At 43.1% G+C, this 23736-nt stretch overlaps 1 protein-coding gene across 1 annotated transcript in view; it reads left to right on the top strand.

Annotated features, from left to right (window-relative positions):
* The window catches only part of LOC136581749 (intestinal mucin-like protein), a 35358-nt gene extending 15798 nt beyond the window's left edge, over positions 1 to 19560 (top strand). The window contains exons 5-10 of the mRNA XM_066582372.1: positions 3890 to 4018; positions 4097 to 4195; positions 13098 to 13226; positions 13306 to 13404; positions 19349 to 19469; positions 19556 to 19560. Coding sequence (XP_066438469.1) covers positions 3890 to 4018; positions 4097 to 4195; positions 13098 to 13226; positions 13306 to 13404; positions 19349 to 19469; positions 19556 to 19560 — 582 coding nt within the window. The remainder of the gene's footprint in view (positions 1 to 3889; positions 4019 to 4096; positions 4196 to 13097; positions 13227 to 13305; positions 13405 to 19348; positions 19470 to 19555) is intronic.
* The last annotated feature ends 4176 nt before the right edge of the window (positions 19561 to 23736 follow it).

The raw sequence follows: 23736 nt of genomic DNA, 5'->3' as shown, positions 1-23736 counted from the left end.
TCTGTCAAGATCGTATTTGTGGCAATCCTATATTAGGGGGTACCTACAAAGTATAGCTTATTTCAAGACTATACTTGTGGTATTGTTGTGTCGTTGGGTCAGTTGTGTGGACCGGCATTTGTTTGACCGTCATTTTCTGGGTGGGTCCCCTTGAGGAGAGGGAGCATAAGGGGAGGGGTGGGGGCCTCTCCCCCTTCAACATATGGGTCCTAAATCACCCCGCGCGGCAGCGGCGAGGGGTTCGGTAGAGGAGGGAGAAGGGGGGGACGAGAGAGTTCCGCCAGTGCCTCAAGAAAGGAGGGCTTGTCACCCTCTCCTGAGAGTCGCGGATTACTTGTCTGCCACAGATAAGGAAAGTCTCAGTTCTGTGCCTTTTGGCTAGGGTGTTCTTGTGGCGTGTTTAGAGAATAGTCTCTAGTGTGCAGTTAGGAACTGTAAGGGGAATGCTCATCTTTGTGTAGTGGTCTCGGCACCTAGAGGGGGGGGAAAGATAAGTGGTTATGTATACATTACGGCCCTTCTGGTCGTCGTCTGGTGTTCAGCCAATTTCCTGCTTCTGTTGGTGTGGAGAAGAAGCGGGTGCGATCCCCATCGATCACTCGCAGTCGGGCCGGATACACCATCGAGTACGGGAGCTGCAGTTCTCTTAATCGTTTCTTGACTCCGAAGAATGTTGCTCGCTGCTTTTGGAGATCTGCCGAGAAATCCGGAAAAATGGACACAGTGGCGTTGTCGTGTCGCAGAGGTCCTCCCTTTCTGGCGGCTTGTAGAATTATATCCCTGTCACGGGAGTTGAGCAGCTTTGCTAGTAGGGGTCTGGGTGGGGCTCCTGGTATTGGTGGCTTCATGGGCACTCGATGTGCACGTTCAATAACAAAAACTTGCGATAGTCCAGCATTGGGGAAGAGCTCTCGGAGCCAACGTTCTATAAATTCCTCAGGTCTTTGCCCCTCAGCCCGTTCTGGTAGTCCCACTATGCGTAAATTATTTCTTCGTGACCGGTTTTCCAAATCGTCCGCTTTTTGTCTCCAATATTCAGCTTTTTGCGTAAGATCTCGTATTGCATCTGTCATTGGGGCGACAGTATCATCTAAGGTAGATATTCTGTTCTCTGTGCTGGCAACACATTCTCTTAGGGTTTGGAGATCTTGCCTCAACAGGCTTACATCCATTTTAACTTCATCAATTTTGCTGGTAAGCGTGGCTGTAGAGGTTTGTATTGTGGTCAGAAGCTGTTCAGACAGTTGTTGCAGTGTTTGTACTGTTCCCTCAGTTGGATCTGGGTTGTTGTGCTTTGTCGTCGCGACTCCCGCCGCGGCGGGCGCAGCGGGTTCAGGGCTGGGCTCTTTTCGGGTTTCTCCTCTTGCGAAGGCTTTAAGTTTATCTACGGATGAGCTTTGTCTCGTGGGGCCCATTTTGCGGCTGTTTGGTTTTCCGCTATAGAAGTTGGGTTCCTTATGAGGGTTCTGTATTTTGACTTCTGTGTGTGGTTTTCACGTTGGTCAGCTTTCTGCGCTGGGATTTCCCTTACTCCTTTCCCCTGGTTCTCTGGACTGTGTGGTGTTCAATCCTCTTGTGGGTGGGGAGGAGGGGGGGGGGACTCTCTCTATGACCCCTTTAACGTACCTTTTCACCGCTTTGTCCGCTAGCAGCGCTTGCACGTTAGTGGTCACTTCGCCGCTGGTTTGGCGGTATCGTTCACCCCGCTGTGTGTGCCTCCGGTGTATCTCTGGTAGCTCTGCCCTCTCTCTTCTCCTCTCAGTGGTTCTGTGTTGGGTCCGGGGGCAGCTGTCAGTTCTACTCTGGGGCCTGTATGGTTATGGTGCCACACACAAGATGGCCGCTGCGGCCGCAATTTCGCGGGCTTTTCCCGCCGGCAGCGCTTTCTGTGTCGGTGTCTCGGCTGCACCACCTGGAGTTCGGCCTCCTCTCCTCTCTCTCCGTGCGGCTCTGCGTTGCACCCGGTAGCAGCGCTCCTCGGCGTTCCGAGCCCTGTACCCTGGCCGATGCCCCTCACAAGATGGCCGCCGCGGCCGCGGTTTCGCGGGCTTTCCCCCCCGCTGGCGGTGCCCGTTATGTCCGCGCTGTGGATGTTCCTCCGGGGGGTTTATCCACCTCCTCTCTCCCCTCCGCTCAACGCCGCGCCCGACCCGGAGTCCTCGCCGACAGCCTGTGCCCTCCGCTGTATGGCCGCAGCGGTCGCGTGTCTCCGCACTCACCGCTGCCGGTACCTCACTTGCGGCCGTCCGGGAGCGCCGTCAGGGGACTCAGCCTGCTCCAACCCCTCTCTGCTGGTGTTTTTCTGGGTCGGGGGACCCTCAGGATGTCTGCAGGATAGCGGTTTTGCCGGTAAGCGGAGGAGCTCTCCTCACATGCGACCGGACAGTTCGGCTGCTTGGCCACGCCCCCGAATGGGTGCTTATTTAAAAAAAATTTGATCACAGCCTCGGAAAACCCCTTTAAGAAACAGGCAGTTTAATAATGTTATCATTGTCCTAGCTCTGATTAAACTTGGCAGACATGTCTTTTATCTACCACATCATGTAACTATGAACAAGGGCCAATTAAATAAACAGTCATTAATAATCCTATCCATCTGCTGCCAGGTTATATTAAATAGGCTGTCTCCCTAATACACTGCAGACAATATTAGAGCATAAGAATACAATAGGATAACTTTAAAGGTATGTTTAGATAGCGGAACTAACAATGAAATTGACAGCACTAAATCAATGCATGGATCTACTGCAAAAACCATTGTAAAAAGCTGTGGATATTAATATAGTTTTTAGGTGCGGAATTCATGCGGAAAATTGTGCAGCAAATTCTTACCATCTGAACATACCCCAGAAAACCTCAGTTGAAACTAAAAAACAAAAGGCAGACACACAAGGCATAAAGAAAGGAGGAGAAGAGAATTGATGAGCTGAGGAGAGTAGGAAGAGGCCTAAGAAAGAGCACACCATTAACATGGTGGAAAATTACAAGCTGTCTGAGACCAAGCTTAGAGCGGGGAGGGGATGAGGCACAAGTAGAATGTCTAGGTATTACAGAGGAAGACAACGCCCAGATGGAGGGAGGAGTGACACAGCTGCATGGTCTGGACCATAAAGACCAAGTTCTTTCGAAATACTCTTCTCGGTCTGTGAGAATTGTGACAAATTTCTAATTAAGCATAATCCATGACAACTTGATTTTAAATAAATCAATACCGACAGATTTTTACCTCTAAGATCAAGCTATTGCTATTCTAGAGGCCAGGAAACACAGTGAAATCTGAGAATATGCTTTGGTATGTTCGGTTTGTACCTCCCGAGGAGAGCCTGTCAGGTCAACTTACAAAAACTAAAATTTGTGATAGTATGTCTTGGATAAACTTGGATCCAGAAATAGTAAAGCTATGGGCATTTCCACCAAATGTGAAGGAAGGTGCCTTTGCCCCCACGGCCGTGAAATCAAAGACATGACACCTCTGGAAACTTGCAAGACAGTCTCTTGGGAATTACATGCCAACATATGAAGAGTTTGTATCTTGCCTCCTAAAGACATACATTAATGGAGAACTTGACAGTGGAAATAGCTATTTTCTCCTATTCTGATATTGAAAGCTCTTCGCCTAATTCTGTTTCCCAGTTAGTCATGTAGGTTAGTTTCCCATGGCATCTACTTTGGCACACCCTGCCCATCCATGATTAAATAGATAAGCATCCACATGTATAGCTGGCTACAACATTCCCCATAACAGCTTATCACCAGGGTTTCAGAAGCCAGACCTACTGTGATTGCTTGCTTACCTGGTCGTGATGCAGCAACTCTTCTATGTATGCCAAATAGTAAGGTCAGCAGCATACAGTCACTCAGTCTTAATAGTATACAAATTCTTTTTCAGGAAGGACAATCTGTTTCTTCCCCCTTTGACAATTGTACAACTTATACATGCGTGATGTCCGGGGAACAACTTTCTATAATTGAACAAAAAAAGACCTGCCAAGTTAACAGCTCAGAAGACTGTAAAGTTGTAAGTAATTAATGGACCTGCTTTGTGAAAAAACTTATCTTCATTGGTATAATTATTAATTATGACTTTTATATTTAGGGTGAAGAGTACATGCCACCTACTGACCAGTGCTGTGGAGAATGTGTACAAAAATACTGCGTGATGACTACACCGAACGGAGAGACTATACTTCTGAACGTATGTTGACTTATAGATGTGCCCACACTTAACATTTTTTAATTTTTGATAAGCTTTCCAATATCTCAGGATGCAAAGCTAATACAATTTTACATCATACAGTAAACAAAAAAAAAATGGTTTTTTTAACATGAGAACCTATGGGTAACAGATGATCGATGTATGCCATTTAGTTCCCCTTTTTCCATTCATGTCCGCTACACTAACTTGATTGACCTGTCTTTTTTAACCATACTTCTGAACGTATGTTGACTTATAGATGTGCCCACACTTAACATTTCTTAAATTTTGAAAAGCTCTCCAATATCTCAGGATACACAGGCGATACAATCTCACGATATTAAGTAAAAGAAATATACATTAAGCATACCCTTTTTTAACATGAGAGTCTATGGGTGACAGATGGTCAGTGTATGGCATTTAACTCCCCTTTTTCCATTCATCTATATCCTCTAAACTTACTTGGCTAAATATTTTAGCCATACTGTGTAACAATGTCTAAGGCTCCTTTTTTGTTTCACTAACATTTATTGAGTTTCAGTTTTCATAACAATCAATAAACTTAACAAATTAACACATTCAGTAACAGAGAAATATATTTATGACATTGCAATATGATTAATTAAATACGTAGGGGATGAAAATAACATTTACTGGTTTGAACAGAAGAATGAAAGGGAAAGATGGGTAAATGATTGGTACCAGGCAAAACAAAGAAAACAATTTTGGGTATGATTCCTGTAGATAAATCAGTTATTTGACAGAAGCATAGGACCAGATTGGAAAATATGACATTCATCCAGATACACTCTGATTGAAAAAATTTCAGAAATGTCAGTATGTTATTTGCAGATATTTTTTCATGTGCATATGTTTGATTGATCAGAGTGATTAGTTTCTCCTATATTTGGAATGTCAGTACTTTTCCAATGTCTAAGAATAATCAAATTCGAAAACGCAAACACTCTTCCTTGTGGAATCTGAAACTTCGGTGGGATTAGGTGAGAGTTAAAAAAAAGGTTTATTTATCATTTAACACCTACCCCAACATTCTCACGATTCAGTTGGATCAAAGATCTACCTTTTCTCTTGAAAACTGGCCCTTCTTAAATGCTATTCATGAAAATTCTCAAATTTTACCCCTATATCTCCAGATGACTTGGAAGCAATTGAGTTGTTAAAGGACCTCCTAAGGGAAAAGGAAATGGATGTAGAGATGCACGGCCCTTTTACCAAACTTCACCCCAAAAGCAAAAAGCACCCAGACTTTTGCTCAGTTTGCCAGCATTGATGCATTCTCATGTATGGTAACAAAGGACATTCTGAAAATAAAACCTCACAGAAATAAAAAAAAAATCCAATTTAACATCTGAGGAAGTACTAGCCCTGGAGGAGTTGTATAGTAATGTGGACATTGAAATAAAACCCTCTGATAAAGGAGGTAATATAGTGTTTATGACAAACTAGACTATATGATAATGGCTGAACGCCTCATCAAAGACGAACATATATATATATATATATATATATATATATATATATATATATATATATATATAGAACCCTGTCTGACGAACATTCAGGGCAGTTCATTGAAGAATTCAGGATATTCCTGACAGAGGCCTCTTATCTTTTGGGTGAATTCAAATTCATCTTTTTTTTTTTTCCAAATCAGTTTTTATTCAGATTTTTATATTACAAAACAAGGGAGGGAACATATACATGTAAACTCTGATATTGCTGAGTAAAGTACAAACATAAGATATGAAGTACAGGTCGACCCGCTCTCCTTCACACGGCATCCCCTCTATCGACCAATTAGGGAACCGCCAGTTAGCACCTCCCCTTTTCTGTTCTAAGCAAAGGTGCGAACTAATGAAGACGGGAGGCCCTCGCTCACATCTCAACAGTGCGGGTTAACGCTTAAAATAAGGAAATGGAGGTGGGATAGCAGGGGGGGAAACAAGGGCGGGAAGAGGGATAGGGGAATACGGGAAATAATACCTTATTGGTTCAATTCACTGCTGCAATGCGTCCAGGAGTCTCAAGTCGCGCCACTGAAACCAGATTTTCAAAAATTTATCATACGAGTTGTTTTGCCAACTCGCCAGCTCCTCTAAGTTATAGATCATGTCAACCTTTTCCTTCCATTGGGATAGGGAGGGAGGTTTCTCGCGCCGCCAATGCAAGGGGATCAGCGCCTTTGCTGCGTCAACTAGACATGCTATCAGTGTATCCCTTCGCGGGTGGAACGCGGAGGACGTCTTCCATAAAAACATTATTTCTGGGGTGAGGCAGAAATTCTGTTTAATCTTTTTTAGCACTTCCACTACCCCCTTCCAGAAAGGTATCAACTTCTCGCACGTCCACCAAATATGCAAATACGAGCCTGTTTTGTCGTTACACCTCCAGCACCTATCGTGGTCCGCCAACCCATACGCACGTAACCATTGAGGAGTCTTGTACCATCTTATCAATAATTTATAATGAGATTCCTGAGCCAGTGCACAAGGAGAGAGGCCATATGAGGTAGAGAAGATGTTATCAACATCTTCCTGTGACAATGATATGCCCAGTTCTTTTTCCCAGGATACTAGGAACGCTGGTTTAGCTGAGGGATGTGGTGCAATAAGCTGCCGGCGAATGTTGGAGATTTTTCTAACCTTTGAACCGGATTCCATTAGGGAGCGCTCAAATGGGGTCCGAGGTCTGGTCGATATATGTTTCCTAATGAATTCTTTCAGGACTATTTCGACTGTGGCTCTAAGGAGAAAGGAAGGGTTCCACTCTGAGAGTTTAGTATTTCTTGTACCGGTAAATGTACTAGGACCTGTAGATCTCCTATCGTGAGCTCTTTGAATTTCGTCCAGACCGAGGAGGAGACTGGGTCTAATGATAGATCCATCAGTCTATAAATAAGGTTCAGAGGAGAGACCGGGGAGGGAGTTGGTGCTGAGTTTGCTCTCAGACCATCCCATACCTCGCAGGGGCCCCTCAAGAGGAGATTAAAAACTCCGGATCTGTAGCTGCTCCTTTTAGGGTACCATAAATCCGCTTGGGATCCACTGATACCATGGGCTGTGGCTAATTTAGGTAAAAGGCCGTCCCTTCTTGGTTGTACTAGGTCCATCCAATAACCTAGCTGCGAAGCCCGGTAATAATCTTGGACATTCGGCAGGTCCATTCCTCCCTCACGTCTTCTTCTAATCATTAGGCTATATGCCAGCCTTGGCCTCTTCTGTCTCCACACATAGCTCGTAAACATTGAACGTAATGTTTTAAAGAAACTAGGTGGGAGGTAGATAGGTATCATCCTAATCCTATACAGGATTGTTGGTAGGATATAAGATTTCAGTATGTTCCTTCTGCCAAACCAGGATACGAACGGTATATCAAAGTTTGTTAATAGCATTTTGACCCGGTCCAGCAGAGGAGCAAAGTTAGTCTTATATAGATTTTTGAGCTTTTTGGGAATCGTGATACCCAGATAATCTAAAGATATCTCAGACCATGTAAAGGGGGAGGCGTCCTTGCACACCACGTACCTTGAGTAGGGAATAGAGATGTTAAGGGCTGTGGATTTCTCAAAGTTGATCTTAAAGTTTGAGAGTTTACCAAACTCCTTCAAAAGATCTACAAGTCTAGGAAGGCCCGTTTCTGGTTTTGTAACTAGGAAAACGACATCATCTGCGAAAGCCGCCGTAGAGAGGAGTTCGCCTCCAATAGACAGGCCCGTTATGTCAGGGTCCCGTCTTACCTGCAGCAACAGGGGCTCCAGGGCCAAGATAAAAAGAGAGGGGGACAGAGGGCAGCCCTGCCTTGTTCCATTTTTGATGTTGAATGCCGGAGATAAGGAGTCATTCACCTTCAATCTGGCATAAGGGCAGGCATAAAGGGAGAAAATGGCTAACACAAACTCTGGCGGGATATTGTAGTGCAGCAGCGTAGACCTCATGTATCCCCAATCAACCCGGTCAAACGCCTTCTCGGCGTCCGTTCCGATGAGAGCCAGAGGGATGTTGTGGAGTTGGGCATAGTTTGACGCGTGTAGGAGTCTTCGGCAGTTATCCCTGCCCTCCCTTCCTCTCACAAACCCCACCTGTTCTGCATCAATTAACTTGGGAATAAATTTGGACAATCTCTCAGCTAGTAGTTTCGCCCATAGCTTGACGTCCAGGTTGATTAGGGATATGGGCCTGTAACTGCTGCAGAGGGCCGGGTCTTTGTTTTCTTTATGAATTAGAGTTATAACGGCCTCCTGTGCCTGTCTGGGGAGAGGAGCTCCCTCTAGGAGAGTATTAAATAAGGTGGTCAATCTGGGGATTAGTGTTAGTTGGAAAGTTTTATAATAGGGCAAGGACAGACCGTCAGGGCCAGGGCTTTTATTGGGGGGGGGGATGAAGCTATTAAATTTTTAATCTCATCCTGGGTTACGGGTGATAATAAAGAGATGGCTTCCTCATCCGTTAGTTTTGGGAGAGGTAACCGCTGCAAGAAGGTGTCAATTACATTTGTTGATTTGGAGGGGTCGTCAGTGGGGTAATGGTGTTGGAGATTATATAGATCTGAATAAAAGAGTTGAAACTCTTTAGCGATCTCTGAAGTGGAGGTGACCATTTTCCCCGACCTATCTTTTATAGTAGAGATTGTATTTTTAGCCCGAGCCTTTTTAATTAGTGCAGAGGTGAGCTTACTCCCTTTGTTGCCTTGAATGTACACAGTGTGTCTCCAATATAGATGCTTTTTATTGAATTTAGCATTGAGGAATAACCGGAGGTCTTTCCTCAATTCAGTTAGTTGACTCAATGCTGACTGTGTTTGGGAGAATTTTACTTTTTGCTCTAGTTTGGCGATTTGTATAAGTTTTTCGTCGATTTCTTTCTGGGCTTTCTTCTTGACCCTGGAGCCTAGCGCTATTAACAAACCCCTGACATATGCCTTATGGGCCTCCCACACCATGGGAACACTCACTTCTCCCTGGGAGTTGATCTGGAAGTACTCCTCAACTAGAGCAGCAAGGGAAGACGCATCTTCCTTATTGTCTAATAAGGAGGCATTCAGCCTCCATCTCCATTCCCTGGGACGCTGATGTGCAGGCTGCAAAGTTATGTGGATTGGAGCATGGTCTGAAATAGTAGCTGTATCTATTTTTGCCCCCTTCAGAGATGTGAGGAGACTAGAAGAAATCATCAGGTAGTCCAGTCTTTGGAAGGTACTGTGTACCTGTGAGAAGAAGGAATAATCCTTATCTAATGGGTATAATAGGCGCCAGGCGTCTATTAGTTCCAGCTCTTGTAATTTTTTAATCAGTTTCTTCAGTTTACACTGAGAGATATGGGAACGACAGGTGGAGGAGTCCAAGAGAGGGTTCAATGTAAGATTCAAATCTCCTCCAAGGATTATCTGTCCTGTTGCAAATTTTTTTAAAACTTCTAGTTGTGCTACCAGCCATGGTACCTGGTCGGTGTTAGGTGCGTATAGGTTGGCTACCGTGACTCGCAGACCATTGATGGAGCCTTTTAGATACAGGACTCTTCCATCCCCGTCTGTATACTTTGAGTCACATACAAAGTTGACGGACTTGTGGAATAAAGTTGACACCCCCCTGGATGCTGATGTGGCGTGGGAACTGTGGAAGTGCTGGGAGAATGTCTTACCTTGCAGCGCGAAACACCTGTCCCCCTTAAAATGCGTCTCCTGGAGAAGTACTATTTTCGAGCCGTATCTCCTGAGGAGCTGGGCGATGTTATGGCGCTTCGCCGGCGCGTTGAGACCCCGGACATTGAACGAGGTGAATCGAAGATCGTCCATTAGAGATTACTTCTAAACAGTGAAAAGCCCAATTAGTCATATGCAAACAACTTTCTTTAGGGATAGGAGGGGGGATGGAGGAGGGGGGGAAGGTCAAAGGAATGAGAGGAAGGGGATATACAAAAAAAAGAAAAAAAAAGACGGTACAAACAATAACACTTAGAAAATTACTTGAAAGACAAATAAAGTTGGAATTAACTAGGCTGGGTGGTTCAGCCAAAGGGTCTGATATAAGTCAGAACCCTGTCGGGGGCGAGCCAACTAGGTGTTGCAACGGCAAGACCTGTTCTAAGGCTATACGTAGTTGGCCTGACCTGACAGGCACAGTCGGGGAACTTGTCTAGTTGGGGAAACATTCGTTACTATTAATCCTGTAAGGCAGGGTGACAATATGCAATTCTCGCATTAGTAGACACTGATATTACTATTATCTTTATCTTATTCTCTTAAGCTGTAACACTACTAAACCAATAAACGTGCGGACAAGGGGGTTGGGTGGGGTTCAACCCGGATCTCCAGCCCGGGTCTCGATTACCGAACTCTGGCGACATCGTCATCACACAGCCCGGACTTGGCCACCACATCTCCGGAGGGATCTAGAAAGCCTTTCAACGAGCTCCAATATTAAACTCCTCCTGGGGTTGCTGCCTCGTAAGGCTCAAATGAAGGGTATGGACGAGCAACAGTCTCGCTGTAACAAACGAAGAAAAACACATCCTTCCTATAAGGAGCTCAAGTGTCTATCTTATCCAGATCTTCTCTTGATTTCTTTTTCTTTCCCCTCGGGGACTTATGGTTTGTAGCTGGTTGCCAGATCTCTGGTGTCGGCATCGCAGAGAACTTTGGAAGCTCCGGAAGTGGCATCCAGCTCGGTACCTCCACAAGATCAATATTCAGTAGCTGCCAACACTGCTGAAGCTGCTCAGGGGTGCGGATGTTTATTTTGCGTCCCTGGTGATTTATTCCAAGACCAAAAGGGAATAGCCATGCGTATTTTATCCCTTTATTTTTTAGAACCTCCAATAGTGGTCGCAGCAAGCGACGTTTGGCCAAGGTGGAAGGGGCCAAATCTTGGTAAAGTTGTATAGCCGCATCTCCATACTTTAAGTCCTTGGAGAATCTTGCAGCTTTAAATACGTCGCTGGCATCTGTAAAGGAGAGGATTTTACACACTACATCCCTCGGGGGGTCAGATGCGGGGGGCAACGGTCTGAGCGCTCTGTGTATACGCTCAATACAGATAGCTGCTGCTCTGTCCTCGCCGAGGAGCTGACTAAAGATGGTTTTGGCCACTTTATTTAAGCTTTCTGCAGCCCACGACTCTGGGAGCCCTTTTATACGGACATTGTTCCACCTATTTCTATTTTCAATGTCCTCCTGAAGTATTAAGGACTTATTAATTTGGGTGTGGTGCTCTCTGATAGCTTTTTCCATATCACTAGCATGCACCGTAATGGCTGCCGCCGTGGACTCCAGCTCCTCCACCCTGCGGCCCATGTTTTTCAAGTCCTCTTTGATTTCTAAGAGATCTGCCCTCAGGGGATGTAGTGCTTGAGAGAATAATTCCCTCATAAAGCTCCTGGACACGCTCTCTCCCTCCTCTCCATCTGATGAAGCCCCGTCCTCCCCCTCCTTACTGTGTGATGCTACGGAGTCTGCAGCCGGCGCCATCTTGGACAGGGGACGAGGTGAGCGGGCGCTCCGCTCCTTGAGGAAGCGCTGCATGTCCGTTTGTCCCCAAGCGGCTCGAGGGGTGCCCTGCGCTTCTCCTCCCTTCTCCTTGCCGGTCTTCCCCATTTTCGCTGCTTCTGCTTGCTGTGACAGGTCCCCGCGGGTGCCGGTGAGACGGAGCTCCGGGATTAGGACTCCATCTCCTTCAGCGGTCAAGCCACGCCCATTCAAATTCATCTTTAATGAAAATCATACTACTTCTAAATTTTATGCGCTGACAAGATTACATAAAAAACAAAACCCATACCGGGCCACCCAATAATCTCAGTAATAATAGTTTGACAGCGACTAACAATACCTATATTGATACAGCTTTAAGAATGTTATATTGGCAACCACCAACATAGAGGGAGTCTATTCAAATATTCGTCATGACCTGGGTCTGAAAGATATGGGTTGTTTTCTATCCACATATTACACCTTTTTCTGCCCACAACAATTTTATTCGCCCTTTACTCTCTGTAGTTCTTATGCACTTTGAACGGGAACTGCTGGACCGCTCTGTTCTTCAAACCCAGCCTGTCATCAGAAAGCTGGATACAGCTGAAACAATAGTATCAGCTGTATCCCGCTGTGAATCCCTGATAATTGATCGCTGATCTTTTAAGCATGCTGAAAGATGAACGATGAGCGACGGCTTAACGAAAACCGCACGATGTCAGTGCAGTTAGACACAATGATTATCACTCAAAAGACGGCTTTATGGGAGAGCCTATATAGGCTCTAGGTACTTAAATAGTGAATACACATATATATCAATATAGGAGGAGACAGTTTATGTCTGCTTTTCTAGACAATTCATGTGGACTCTCAACTTAACTCTGATTTTTGTTTGTTGAGATGCTTTTTATTTAAACATAATAAAGGATATAATTTAGAAATGTAAAAAATAATCGTGCTAAAACCCTGTGGTATTTAGTGGTTTGAAAGCAGAGACCCAACACCCTCGAAAGCATGCGAGACAGTCTCTTGAGAGTTAGATACCAACGTATCAGGAGCTTGTATATTGCCTCCTTAAGACATGCATTAATCAAGAGCTTGGCAGTGGAAATACCAATTTTCTGCCATTCTAAAATAGAAAGTTCTCTGCCTCTGTCTGTTTCCTTGTTAGTCATACAAGTTAGTTTGCCCATGGCACCTGCTTTGGCAGACCCTGCCTATTCGTGATTAGATGGATAACCCTCCATATCTATAGCTGGCTGCAACTTCACCCATACATACCTGCTTATCACTAGAAGCCAGACCTACTGTGATTGCTAGCTTACCTGGTCGAGATACAGCAACCCTTCTAGGTATGCAATATAGTAAGGTCAGAAGCATTCAGTCACTCAGTCTTAAAAGTGTACAAATTCTTTTTCAGGAAGGAGAATCTATTCATTTCCCCAATGACAGTTGTACAACTTATACATGCGTGATGTCCGGGGAACAACTTGTTACAGTTCAAGAAAAAATCACCTGCCAAGTTAACAGCTCAGAGGACTGTAAAGTTGTGAGTAATTAATGGACCTGCTTTGTGAAATTACTTATCTTTTTTTGGCATAATTATTAATTTGGACTTTTATATTTAGGGTGAAGAGTACGTGGCACCTACTGACCAGTGTTGTGGAAAATGTGTCCAAATATACTGCGTGATGATTACACCAATTGGAGAAACTATACTTCTAAACGTATGTTGACTTATAGATGTGCCCACACTTAACATTTCTTGAACTTTGATAAGCTTTCCAATATCTCAGGATACAAACCTGATACAATTTTACATCATACAGTAAACAAAAAAAATAAACTGATAAACCAATCAGAGCCATTCAGTGAAGTCATTCACTGAATTGCTGTGAATGATCGAGCGCTGGCTCTGATTGGCTGAGCCAGCAGCGCTCATGATCCAATCACAGCACTTGCTTGTTGGAGGCGGAGTATTGAAAGCCCCCTTACCAGGAAAAGAATGCTGGTAAGTGAATTAGTGGAGAGAGGTAGGGTGGTGAAGGCAAGTGCTACAAGAGAATTATGAGTAAAGATTTGTTCAAGATAAAAGAAGCTAAATGAAGTTCAATATAGACACCATGCTTTTGGTTTTAAGATCTCCACCATGTGGCTAGGTTGAGAAACAAGTGTTGCTATATAATAGTCTTGAATATCTGGGAGGCCTAGGCCTCCTACCTGTCTATCCTTAGTGAGTATGGTGCTGTTCACCCAAGGATTGGCCTTCTGCCCAAACGAATTGAGATAGGATTCTGTTCATGTCTGTTAAAAATTGTAGTGGTAGATCACTAGGAGGGTATGGAATAAGTAGAGCAGTTTTGGAAATAAAAGCGTTTTGAAGGTAGTGCTTCTTCCCATCCATAATATCTTGAATTTTAAGTCTTCTTACAATATTTTCAAAATAGGATCAAAATTATATTGAGAAAGTTTTTTTTTTTATATAGAGTAGTTATTGCTCTTCCCAGGTATTTTATTCCTTCATTTTACCAATCAAAATTATGTTTATGTTATAGATAGTATTGCAAATCAGGCGGATATTTGAGATTTCTGCACATTTATTTTATAGTAATATATCAGTCCAAACTCTTTTATGATCTCCAGAGCACTATCAAGAGATTGTATAGGGCCTGTTAACATCATAATGATGTCATCTATGTATAATGATAATAGGTAGAAACAGTTTCCAATCTGTATTCTTTTAATTAGGTTACTCTTTCTATGGGTTTGGGCTAAAGTTTTTAAGTATAATAATATAAAGATCAGCTAAGAAAGAGTGCATCCCTGTGTAGTGCCATTTGTAATTTTTGAAGTCATCTAATAATGCACCATTAGTGAATATTCATGCCGAGGGATTGTAATATAGTGTGGATTTGGCTTTGAAAAAGAGATTGGCAAAGCCCATTTTGTGTGGAACCACAAAAGTGTATGGCCGATTTATAATGGTCAAATGCCTTTTTGGCATCTAGAGCAGTGTTTCTCAACTCCAGTCCTCATGGACCCCCAACAGGTCATGTTTCCAGGATTTTCTCAGTATCGCACAGGGGGATGTAGTTATTGCCACAGGTGTTCTCTCTATAGGATATCCTGAAAACATGACTTGATGGGGGTCCTGAGGACAGGAGTTTTAAAAGCACTGATCTACAGCAAGAAAAACCATGGGGACTTTTGTGGACTCGATAAAACGTGCAAGGTTTAAGACCCTTCTGGTGATACCTGACTCCTGTGGATCCTTCACAAAGCCAACTCGATCTTATTTGATCAAAGATGGTAAAATAGATGTTAATCTAAATGCTAGAATTTTTGCATAAATGTTGATGTCAGTATTTAGTAGTGCTATAGGCCTAAAATGTTGAGTGGTATCTGGCTGTTTCCCTGGTTTAGGAAGTGTAACTGTTAAGGCTTGTTGATTTTCTTTAGGAAAGGAGCCTTCTAGGACTGCTAGTTGAAAGGCTTTACACAGGTGCAGATAATGTTCAAAAGTCTTATAATAGGCATTCTATTAGACTATCTGGGCCAAGTGATTTGCCAACTGGTAGGGAATTGATATGTTTAAGCACTTCCACTTTTGTGATTGTTGAGGAGCCTCCTTTTGCGTTTCAGAGAGTGAGTAGGTTAATATTCTGCAAAAATGTTTGAATTTGATGTGTGATGCTTGGAAACATTTGTCTTTTAGATTGTATAAAGCCAAGTAATAGTCCCAAAAGCTACATGCTATATCTATAGGATTTTCAAGTTTTGGTCAATTAGATATGGGATGTGCGATTTTTAAATGCTGGTCTTTAAGATGGGTTGCCAATTGGTTTTCAGATTTGTTATTTTGTAAATAAGTAAAGAGATGAGATTAGCGCTCCAATATAAGGTGGAGGAAATGGCAGAGTAGGGGAAAAAAAGGGAAATCCAGTCGGACTCACCCCAGACGTACCGGACCCTGTGAAAGGTCACGGTGCGTCTAATGATCCTGGAAGGCAATAATTATCCACGGTGGAAGCTGTGATGTCGTCAAGGAGTCCTGATCACTGGTCAAAAAGACATCCCAATAGGGGAGAGCATCGCAGGGTGACTCTAGGTAGAATGTATACCAGAGGCAGCAAAGGCAGTAGACAATAGGTTAGAAAAAAACTCCCCATGCTCCAGTAACCGGATAGGTGAAATGAGAAGGCAAAAGGAACTTACTTAGCAGGGGTGTCAGTGGAATTGACACCCCTGGATATCCTGGTCGGCTCGTAGAAATAAAATCTTGTCCAAGTTGCGACGAGAAAAGATCATTTATTCACAAGGTGCAATGCATTTCGGCTGAAACATCAGCCTTTATCAAGCATACATGATGGTTAAAACATGGTTACATTTATAGTGAACAATACCTGAGTGGGTGGAAGCAGCGTCTGCTAGTTACCGCCCCTTGCGTGACCTGACACGTGACCCGCAGGGGACGGTAACTAGCAGACGCTGCTTCCACCCACTCAGGTATTGTTCACTATAAATGTAACCATGTTTTAACCATCATGTATGCTTGATAAAGGCTGATGTTTCAGCCGAAACGCGTTGCACCTTGTGAATAAATGATCTTTTCTCGTCGCAACTTGGACAAGATTTTATTTCTACGAGCCGACCAGGATGTCCAGGGGTGTCAATTCCACTGACACCCCTGCTAAGTAAGTTCCTTTTGCCTTCTCATTTCACCTATCCGGTTACTGGACCACGGGGGGGGGGGGGGGGGGGAGTTCTAACCTATTGTCTACTGCCCTTTTTTGTAAATAATTATTTCCGTAAGTATTGAGCTTTAAGCTTTTTTAGTTTCCTTTAACAATTTTGTAGTAGATGTGTGTGTCTGTATAAAAGCTTTTCTGTCTGTTGTGGTGTCTGTTCCTGATTGTTTTAGGTTTCAAGAGTCTTTATTATATCAAGTAAGTCATTTAGGGATTTAGTCCTTTTTTAGTAGTCTACTCTAAGAAAAAAACCCACTTATGTATGCTTTATGGGCGTTCCATAAGATATGTGGATTCACGTCGGAAGATGTGCTATGAGTAAAGTAGTCCTTTAAGTCTTTCTCTAAGTTATTTCTGTGATCCATCTGTGATAATGAGTCATTACTATGCCAGATGTATGTTGGTGGTTGTTTGAATTTTTTACAGCTGAATTCAATGAGATAGCGGCATGATCTGACCAAGTGATCAATTCAATTGCTGATTCTTGAGAGAGTAGTAGTAGATTTCCATCTGCGGAATATGTTGGCGCTATATAAATAAAGGTTATTGTTGTTAGTATTATAGTATGAACATATCGATCTTTCAATTTCTCTCAGAGCTGTGCATTGCTTGCCAAATTTGAAAGAGTCCTCCCCGTCACCATACATCCCCATATAAGTCGGTATCAGATACTGCATTGAAATGAGTAGTTTGTCTTGCCCACGCCCAGTTAAGGGTAAGACCCCAGGAGAGCTCCCCTAGAAAATGAGAAGTTGCCTTCTCAGAGTTCCTCATTACTCAGAAATTCCAGCAGAAGTACAAGATCTGTCATGTTTAGAGACTGACGCTCCCCACAAAGAGACATTTCACGGAACCATCACCATACTTCTAGTAGAAATGAAAGAACTACAAGGACTGCATTAAGGATAGTATCCCCCTGTTCCTCAAAGGCTTACAAGCGAGCAGAGTACAAATGCTGAAAGCAGATGTACAACAAGGCATTTGGTTTTGCGCCTTGCTTCTAGTATGTCTTCCACCTTCTTCTCTAGGCAATCTATCCAAGAGTCACTAAGCGGAAGCTCAACAGAAGTAGAAGAAGCACATTTAAGTTTACATAACTCTTCTCAGCCAGTAGCTACAACACCTGCCAATACAAAGGCACCAGAAACAAGGCCTTCAGAACAATCTCAGGGATTTATTAGAAGGAGGCAATGGGGCGTTTCATCGGTGTCATCAAATCAAAGTTCTGATTCTGATGCTGAAAGCTATAGATCAGAAGATTCAGAGTCCAGGACTTCGGGGTCATGGCTGCCTTCATCTTTAAGAAATAGATACACACCTCTCTTTTCCAGGAGAAGACTGAAGGAAGTATTGCAGGAGGCTCAGGCCAGGAATGAAGAGCCATGTCCTTTTCCCCATGCTTGGCCTAAAATTTCTGGGGCCTTTCCCAATAATTGCATGGGTAGGTCAGAGTACATGAGGTCGCAGGTTCAAATCCTTACATTGATATTATTGCAATGTGACCTGTCTTCCAGGTCTGCTACTTTATTTTGAAGTTTCTCAAGTTCCAATTCTAAGTCGTAGGGTGAGTCTATTAAATTGTTCAATGATGCAAATTCTGCCATTTTAGTCTCCATATGGGTAATTCAATTTTCCACTTCAGCGATTACCTAGTTAAGAGGTTGAAGTTGTGCAAAGTTAGAAATTTGTAAGAATTTCAGCATTGCTTCATTGTAGTATCAGTCACTGATATGCCATTAACAAGAACATCATCAAAAAAAATTTATGATGGTGGGTGATATAGCTTCAGAAGTTGGTCACTCACCCTGCATCTGGTTGTCCTCTAGGACAGCTTCTCTTTTGTCTCTGTTTCGCTTGGTTGGCTGAAGGAGAGGAGGCCAAATCCACCATGTGGTCAGGGAGTTGATAGAAATGACCAAATTGTTTAGAAAGTCTCATCCGGTTTTTGCAGAATTTTCCTTTAGGATATCAAGCTAATTTGCAAGGTTTTGCTGAAAGACCCCGTCAGTCAATGGTTCGGAGCTGGATCCTTAAATTGACCCTTTATTTTGCATACTCAGTAGAGCACTCAGCAGATTAGGTGCAGGGGAGCTTCCACGTGAGCTTCCAGCAATGCCATCTTGGTCCTACACTGGGGACTGTGAAAAGAAGAAATTGATTAACTTTTCTGGCTTGAATGAAGGTTGCTTCCTACTTTACAGCATCCTATAGGTGAGGTCTGCTCAGCTGTTTTGGAGTGCTTTGGAGTCACTTCAGAGCCCTGAAGATTCAGCAGCTCTGCAGTCAGACAACTAAGCCAAGCCTCCCTAAGATTTCTTTTTACACTGCACAATCCTATCCGTATAAGGAGCGCCATTCAGTGAGACCAGCGCTTATTTGTCTGGTCTCAATACAAACAGATTTAGACAATACCTTACAAGTATTTTTGCTCAATTATCAAATTGTTTAAAAGGCCTTTTATAAATAAACAGCCCTTTCTCTAGCAAACAAACAAAATACTACTACACGTACTACCACTATATATATGTAGTGGGCAAGCCTTTACATTACGAGTTGCAAATGCAGCCCCTAATGATGACTCAATGGTAACAGATTTACATATATTAAAATCAATGTCTCAAGTACATGCCCTCCAGAAATGGCACGGTTCCATGTCCCAGAAAGAAAATGGTATAGCCCCTTGCCCTCAAATAAATAGACGCATCTGGACTGCATGATACTCGTCACATTATGTCTTCTCTACAGCAGAGGGGGCATAAATGTTTGAGGTTTGGCAGAACAAGTCATGGGAGCCAAGAGCTGTAAAAAGAAAACATGTCATTTACCCATTACTGCATTATACCTTTCCCCAATTATGCTGTATTGTGTATGAAGAGCAGTAAAGTCATAATAATCCTAATATTCTATTCATTCTGGTTTTCAGGAAGGAGAAATTGTTTATCCTCCCAATGACAATTGTACATTTTATAAATGTGTAATGTCAGAGGAACAGCTTGTTACAGTTGCAGAAAAAGTGACCTGTCAAGTTAACAGCTCAGAAGACTGTAAAGCTGTAAGTAATTAATAGACCTGTCCTATGAAAGTACTAATGTTCATTGATCTAATCATTAATTATGATTTTTCTATTTAGGGTGAAGAGTACATGCCACTTACTGGCCAGTGCTGTGGAGAATGTGTCCAAAAACACTGTGTCATGACTACACCGAATGGAGAGACTGAGCTTCTGAATGTATGTTGACATAAAGGTGTCCCCCATATGTTCTTTGACTGGATGACTTTAGTAACATAGTCTGTTTGTCTGAAAAAAGACATATGTCCATCCAGTTCAGCCTATTGACCTCCAATGTTGATCCTGAGGAAGGCAAAAAAAGAAACAATAAGGTAGAAGCCAATTTTCCCCATTTAAGGGAATAAATTATTTTCTGGCTCTAATCTGGCAATCGGGAATAGTCCACGCATCACCGAACCTTTCGAAGTTATTAGTGATTATAATATATAATATTGTATCGCTCAAGAACACGGTGTCCAGGCCCCTCTTGAACTCTTTTATCGAATTTGCAGAAAGTTCCATACATAGTCTCACTCCTCTTACAGTAAAGAAACCTCGTCAATGTTGGTGTAGCAACCTTCTTTTTCTAGACATAGAGGATGCCCCCTTGTTACAGTCACACTCCTGGGTATAAATAGATCATGGGAGAGATTGACCTCTGTATTGACCCCTGATATATTTATACATAGGGTAGTTATTAGGTCACCTCTCGGCCATCTTTTTTCTAAACCAAATAATCCCAATTTTGATAACCTCTTTGGGTATTGAAGTCCGGCCATTTTGTTTATTACTTTAGTTGCCTCCTGCCTGTGTACCCGCTAAGAGAATATGACTAAAAAACTGGCAGTGGAGAAGGCACAACACTACAGGTTAAAGCAAGTAGGAAGTGACCAAATGTTTTGGAAAACTTCTCCTTTTATTTAATAAAGTACGTGATCAGCTTATAAAAACGCGTTTCGGGGAGAACCCCTTTGTCAGTTCCGCTTGTGTTTAACACATACAGGCAATTGGTGGGTCCCAAAAGAGTTAATGATTAGATCTTATTTGCCTGTGGAGTGCAAGTCAGCCAGGGCAGGAGCAGGAGAAGTAACCTCTTTGGGTATTGTAGTCCGGCTATTCCGCTTATTACTTTAGTTGCCTGCATTTGTACCTTCTTGAGTACAGATGCCCAAAACTGTACACAATATTCCATGTGTGGTCTGACCAGTGACTTGTAAAGAGGAAGAACAATGTTCACGTCATGTGTCCCTAAACCTCTTTTGGTGCACCCCATGGTCCTATTTGCCTTGGCAGTAGCTGCCTGACACTGGTTGCTCCAGTGTAGCTTACAAAATCCTCAAGTCCTTTCCCATGTTAGTGTTTCCCAGTGGTTTCCCATTTAGTCTGTAATGGTGACATGTATTTCCTCTGCCCATTTGCATAACTTAACATATATCAGTGTTAAACCTCATTTTCCACTTTTATGCCCAAGACCCCAACTTTTCTAGATCATCTTGCAACTGCCTTGCATCCACTCTTGTTTTAATTGCTTTACATAGCTTTGTGTCATCTGCAAATATTGATATTTTACTATGCAATCCTTCTACCAGGTCATTAACAAATATATTTAAAAGAATAGGACCTGAGACTGCCCCATGTAGTACTCAATAGGAACGGCGACCCAATCAGATTTTGAATCATTAATAACTGCAGTGGACAGAACCAAGCGCATATTTTTAATAGGGTAGATGAGCAGCTGGGAATAAGATGGTAATCATGGTGGCTCTGCTGCTTCCCTGAGACATGGAAAATAGTGATCTGGTGCTGGATTTCTCCTTGTTTCTCCCAGGCCTCTCTCAAACTTGAGCCCAGCTCTAGACTTGGAAGACTGACTTAGCTCCGCCCACTCTCTCCTTTTGTACTGTCACTAACCTAGCCTATCTAGGGGCTTTGCCAAATCACAGGCTCTCTGTACCTGGCTAAACACTCCCCTGACTGTTGCTAGGCAACCTCTACTCACCAGGGGCTGGAATATTACCATTAAATTTCCATTACTTAGTCTCAAGTCACTGTCTTCTCCTTGATCTCTCCGGTTGCCTTTTCCCCAGTCTCTGGTTTAACAATTCTCCAACCTTCTAGCCATCTTCTCCCCTAGCACAGCTGCAGGAAGAACCTGTAACCAACAGCAAATTCAGTTTTCCAGGAAGCCAATCCCTCCTTCCTACACCAACTCTAGAGCCACTTGTTTACTTCTGCTGCCTTTCTTGGTACAGGTAGTATTTCAGAAAATACTACTTTGGAGGTCCTTGCCTTAAGCTTACATCCTACTTCCCTGAAATCGTTTTTAAGGACCTTCATCCTACTTATAATTTTGTAATTGATGCCAATGTGTACCTTGACCTCTGGGTCCTCACCAGCCCCTCCCAGTAATCTGTCAACCTGATCCACGATGTGTCAAACTGGAGCACCTGAAAAACAACACACCATTTGATGATCCCAGTCTTTGTGGCATATTACCCTGTCTGTGCTCCTAATAATTGAGTCTCATTACCAGCACCTTTCTACTCTGCCCTGTGCTCCTATTCCCTTTCTTACTGGAGCAGACATTCCCCTGGTCAGAGGCCATGTCTTGCTGCAGCAGTGCTAATCCTGAATTGACATCCCCCTTATCTGCCAACTTTGCAAACTTGTTGGGGTGTGCCAGTTAAAGAGTAGCCTCCCTGGATCTCTTCCCTCTACCCTTCCTTCTAACTGTCACCCATCTAGCTGCCTGACCATCCTGCACTCTCACACTAACATCCACCTCCACATCTACCCCAGCAAGTGTCTGCTCAATGACTAGCAAAATTCTTTTGATATTGCGAATGGATCTCCGTATTGCAAGCTGTGCATTTAGATTCAGGATCTCGGCTTCCAAATGTGCAACACCCTCACATCTCTTGTACAGAAGTATGCACCCTCCAATGGCTGTTCAAGGACTGCATACATGGCACAAGATGTACACTGGATGAAGTCATGGAGTGCATTCTAAATGGGGACCGTACAGATAGATTAAATATATGCAAAAATTCAAATAGATAAGCAATAATAAATACAGGTGACTCTTTCAAAGTCACTAGTCCTAAGTAACACACTTAAGAAACAGCACACTTTAGAAGATAGCACACTTAGGGCTCATTCACACGAGTATGAAATTTACGCAGAAGTTAGCCACGCAAAAAAATCGTGGCTAACTGAGTGAAAAATAGCATGGATGGACAATTTCCCATTATCAAGCCACATGCTTAATTAGCAGCGAAATTGCCCATTCACACTATTGAGAGCTGTGTGGTGCTTTAAAAAAGCACTGCTGCTCTGGCAGGAGAGAGGTGAAGGAAAGCACCTGCTGGGGATTTCCTTATTCTCCCCGGCAGGTGAACCCCTGTCTCGCCGCTGCAGGGCATATCCCTCCAGCCCCGCTGACATGAAGGGGAACCCCGCAGAGAAGGGGTTTTCCCCGGGGCTTTACTTCCTTTCTCTCTTCCATAGGGGGGTATGGGATGATTCCCCTGTAGCAGGGAAAAAGAGGGGAAGTGGCCTAATTTGATGTACTTTTGCCTAAAAACAAAGAATTCTTATTTCGATATTTTTTCAGAAAAGGTCACCCTGAAATCATATAATTAGATATATAGATGTGTAAAGATTCTCTTTACATTCATATAGACCAATGATTTTTTCAGGGTGACCTTTTCCGAAAAAATATCTAAATAACAATTACATTCTTCGTTTTTAGGCAAGAATACATCAAATTAGGATACAGGAATATGAGGTTATAAAAAGTTATAACCCTAGTGTGCACAGAGCTGCAGATATTAGTCTATTGGCACCAATTACTATAAGTGACAGCGCTAACACAGGGAGCCGAGTGAGTATATAAACTACATCCCTGGAATCCATGGAACCTGCCCTATGAGCACCATCACTTAGTTTATAGTGATCATAGGTGGCGATAGTTTCCATTTAACTACATCTCTCAATCAAAGGTGGCATAATTATTGAGGTTTTCCAGGTCAAGTACTGGGTAGAGCAGGACAACAGTAAAGGGGCCATACAGCCCACCAATTTAGGCTATATTAAGTTTGGAGAATAGTGAAGTCTGCAGAATACAGTCAGTCTTATTTCTCTTCTCATTCTGGTTTTCAGGAAGGAGAATCTGTTTCTTTCCCGAGTGACAACTGTACCTATTATCAATGTGTGAAGTCAGGGGAACAACTCGTTATAGTTGCAATAAAAGCGAGCTGCCA

Source organism: Eleutherodactylus coqui, chromosome 11, assembly GCF_035609145.1.
Source record: "Eleutherodactylus coqui strain aEleCoq1 chromosome 11, aEleCoq1.hap1, whole genome shotgun sequence".
NCBI classification, from domain to species: Eukaryota; Metazoa; Chordata; class Amphibia; order Anura; family Eleutherodactylidae; genus Eleutherodactylus; species Eleutherodactylus coqui.
This window is presented reverse-complemented; position numbering and strand designations above follow the sequence as displayed.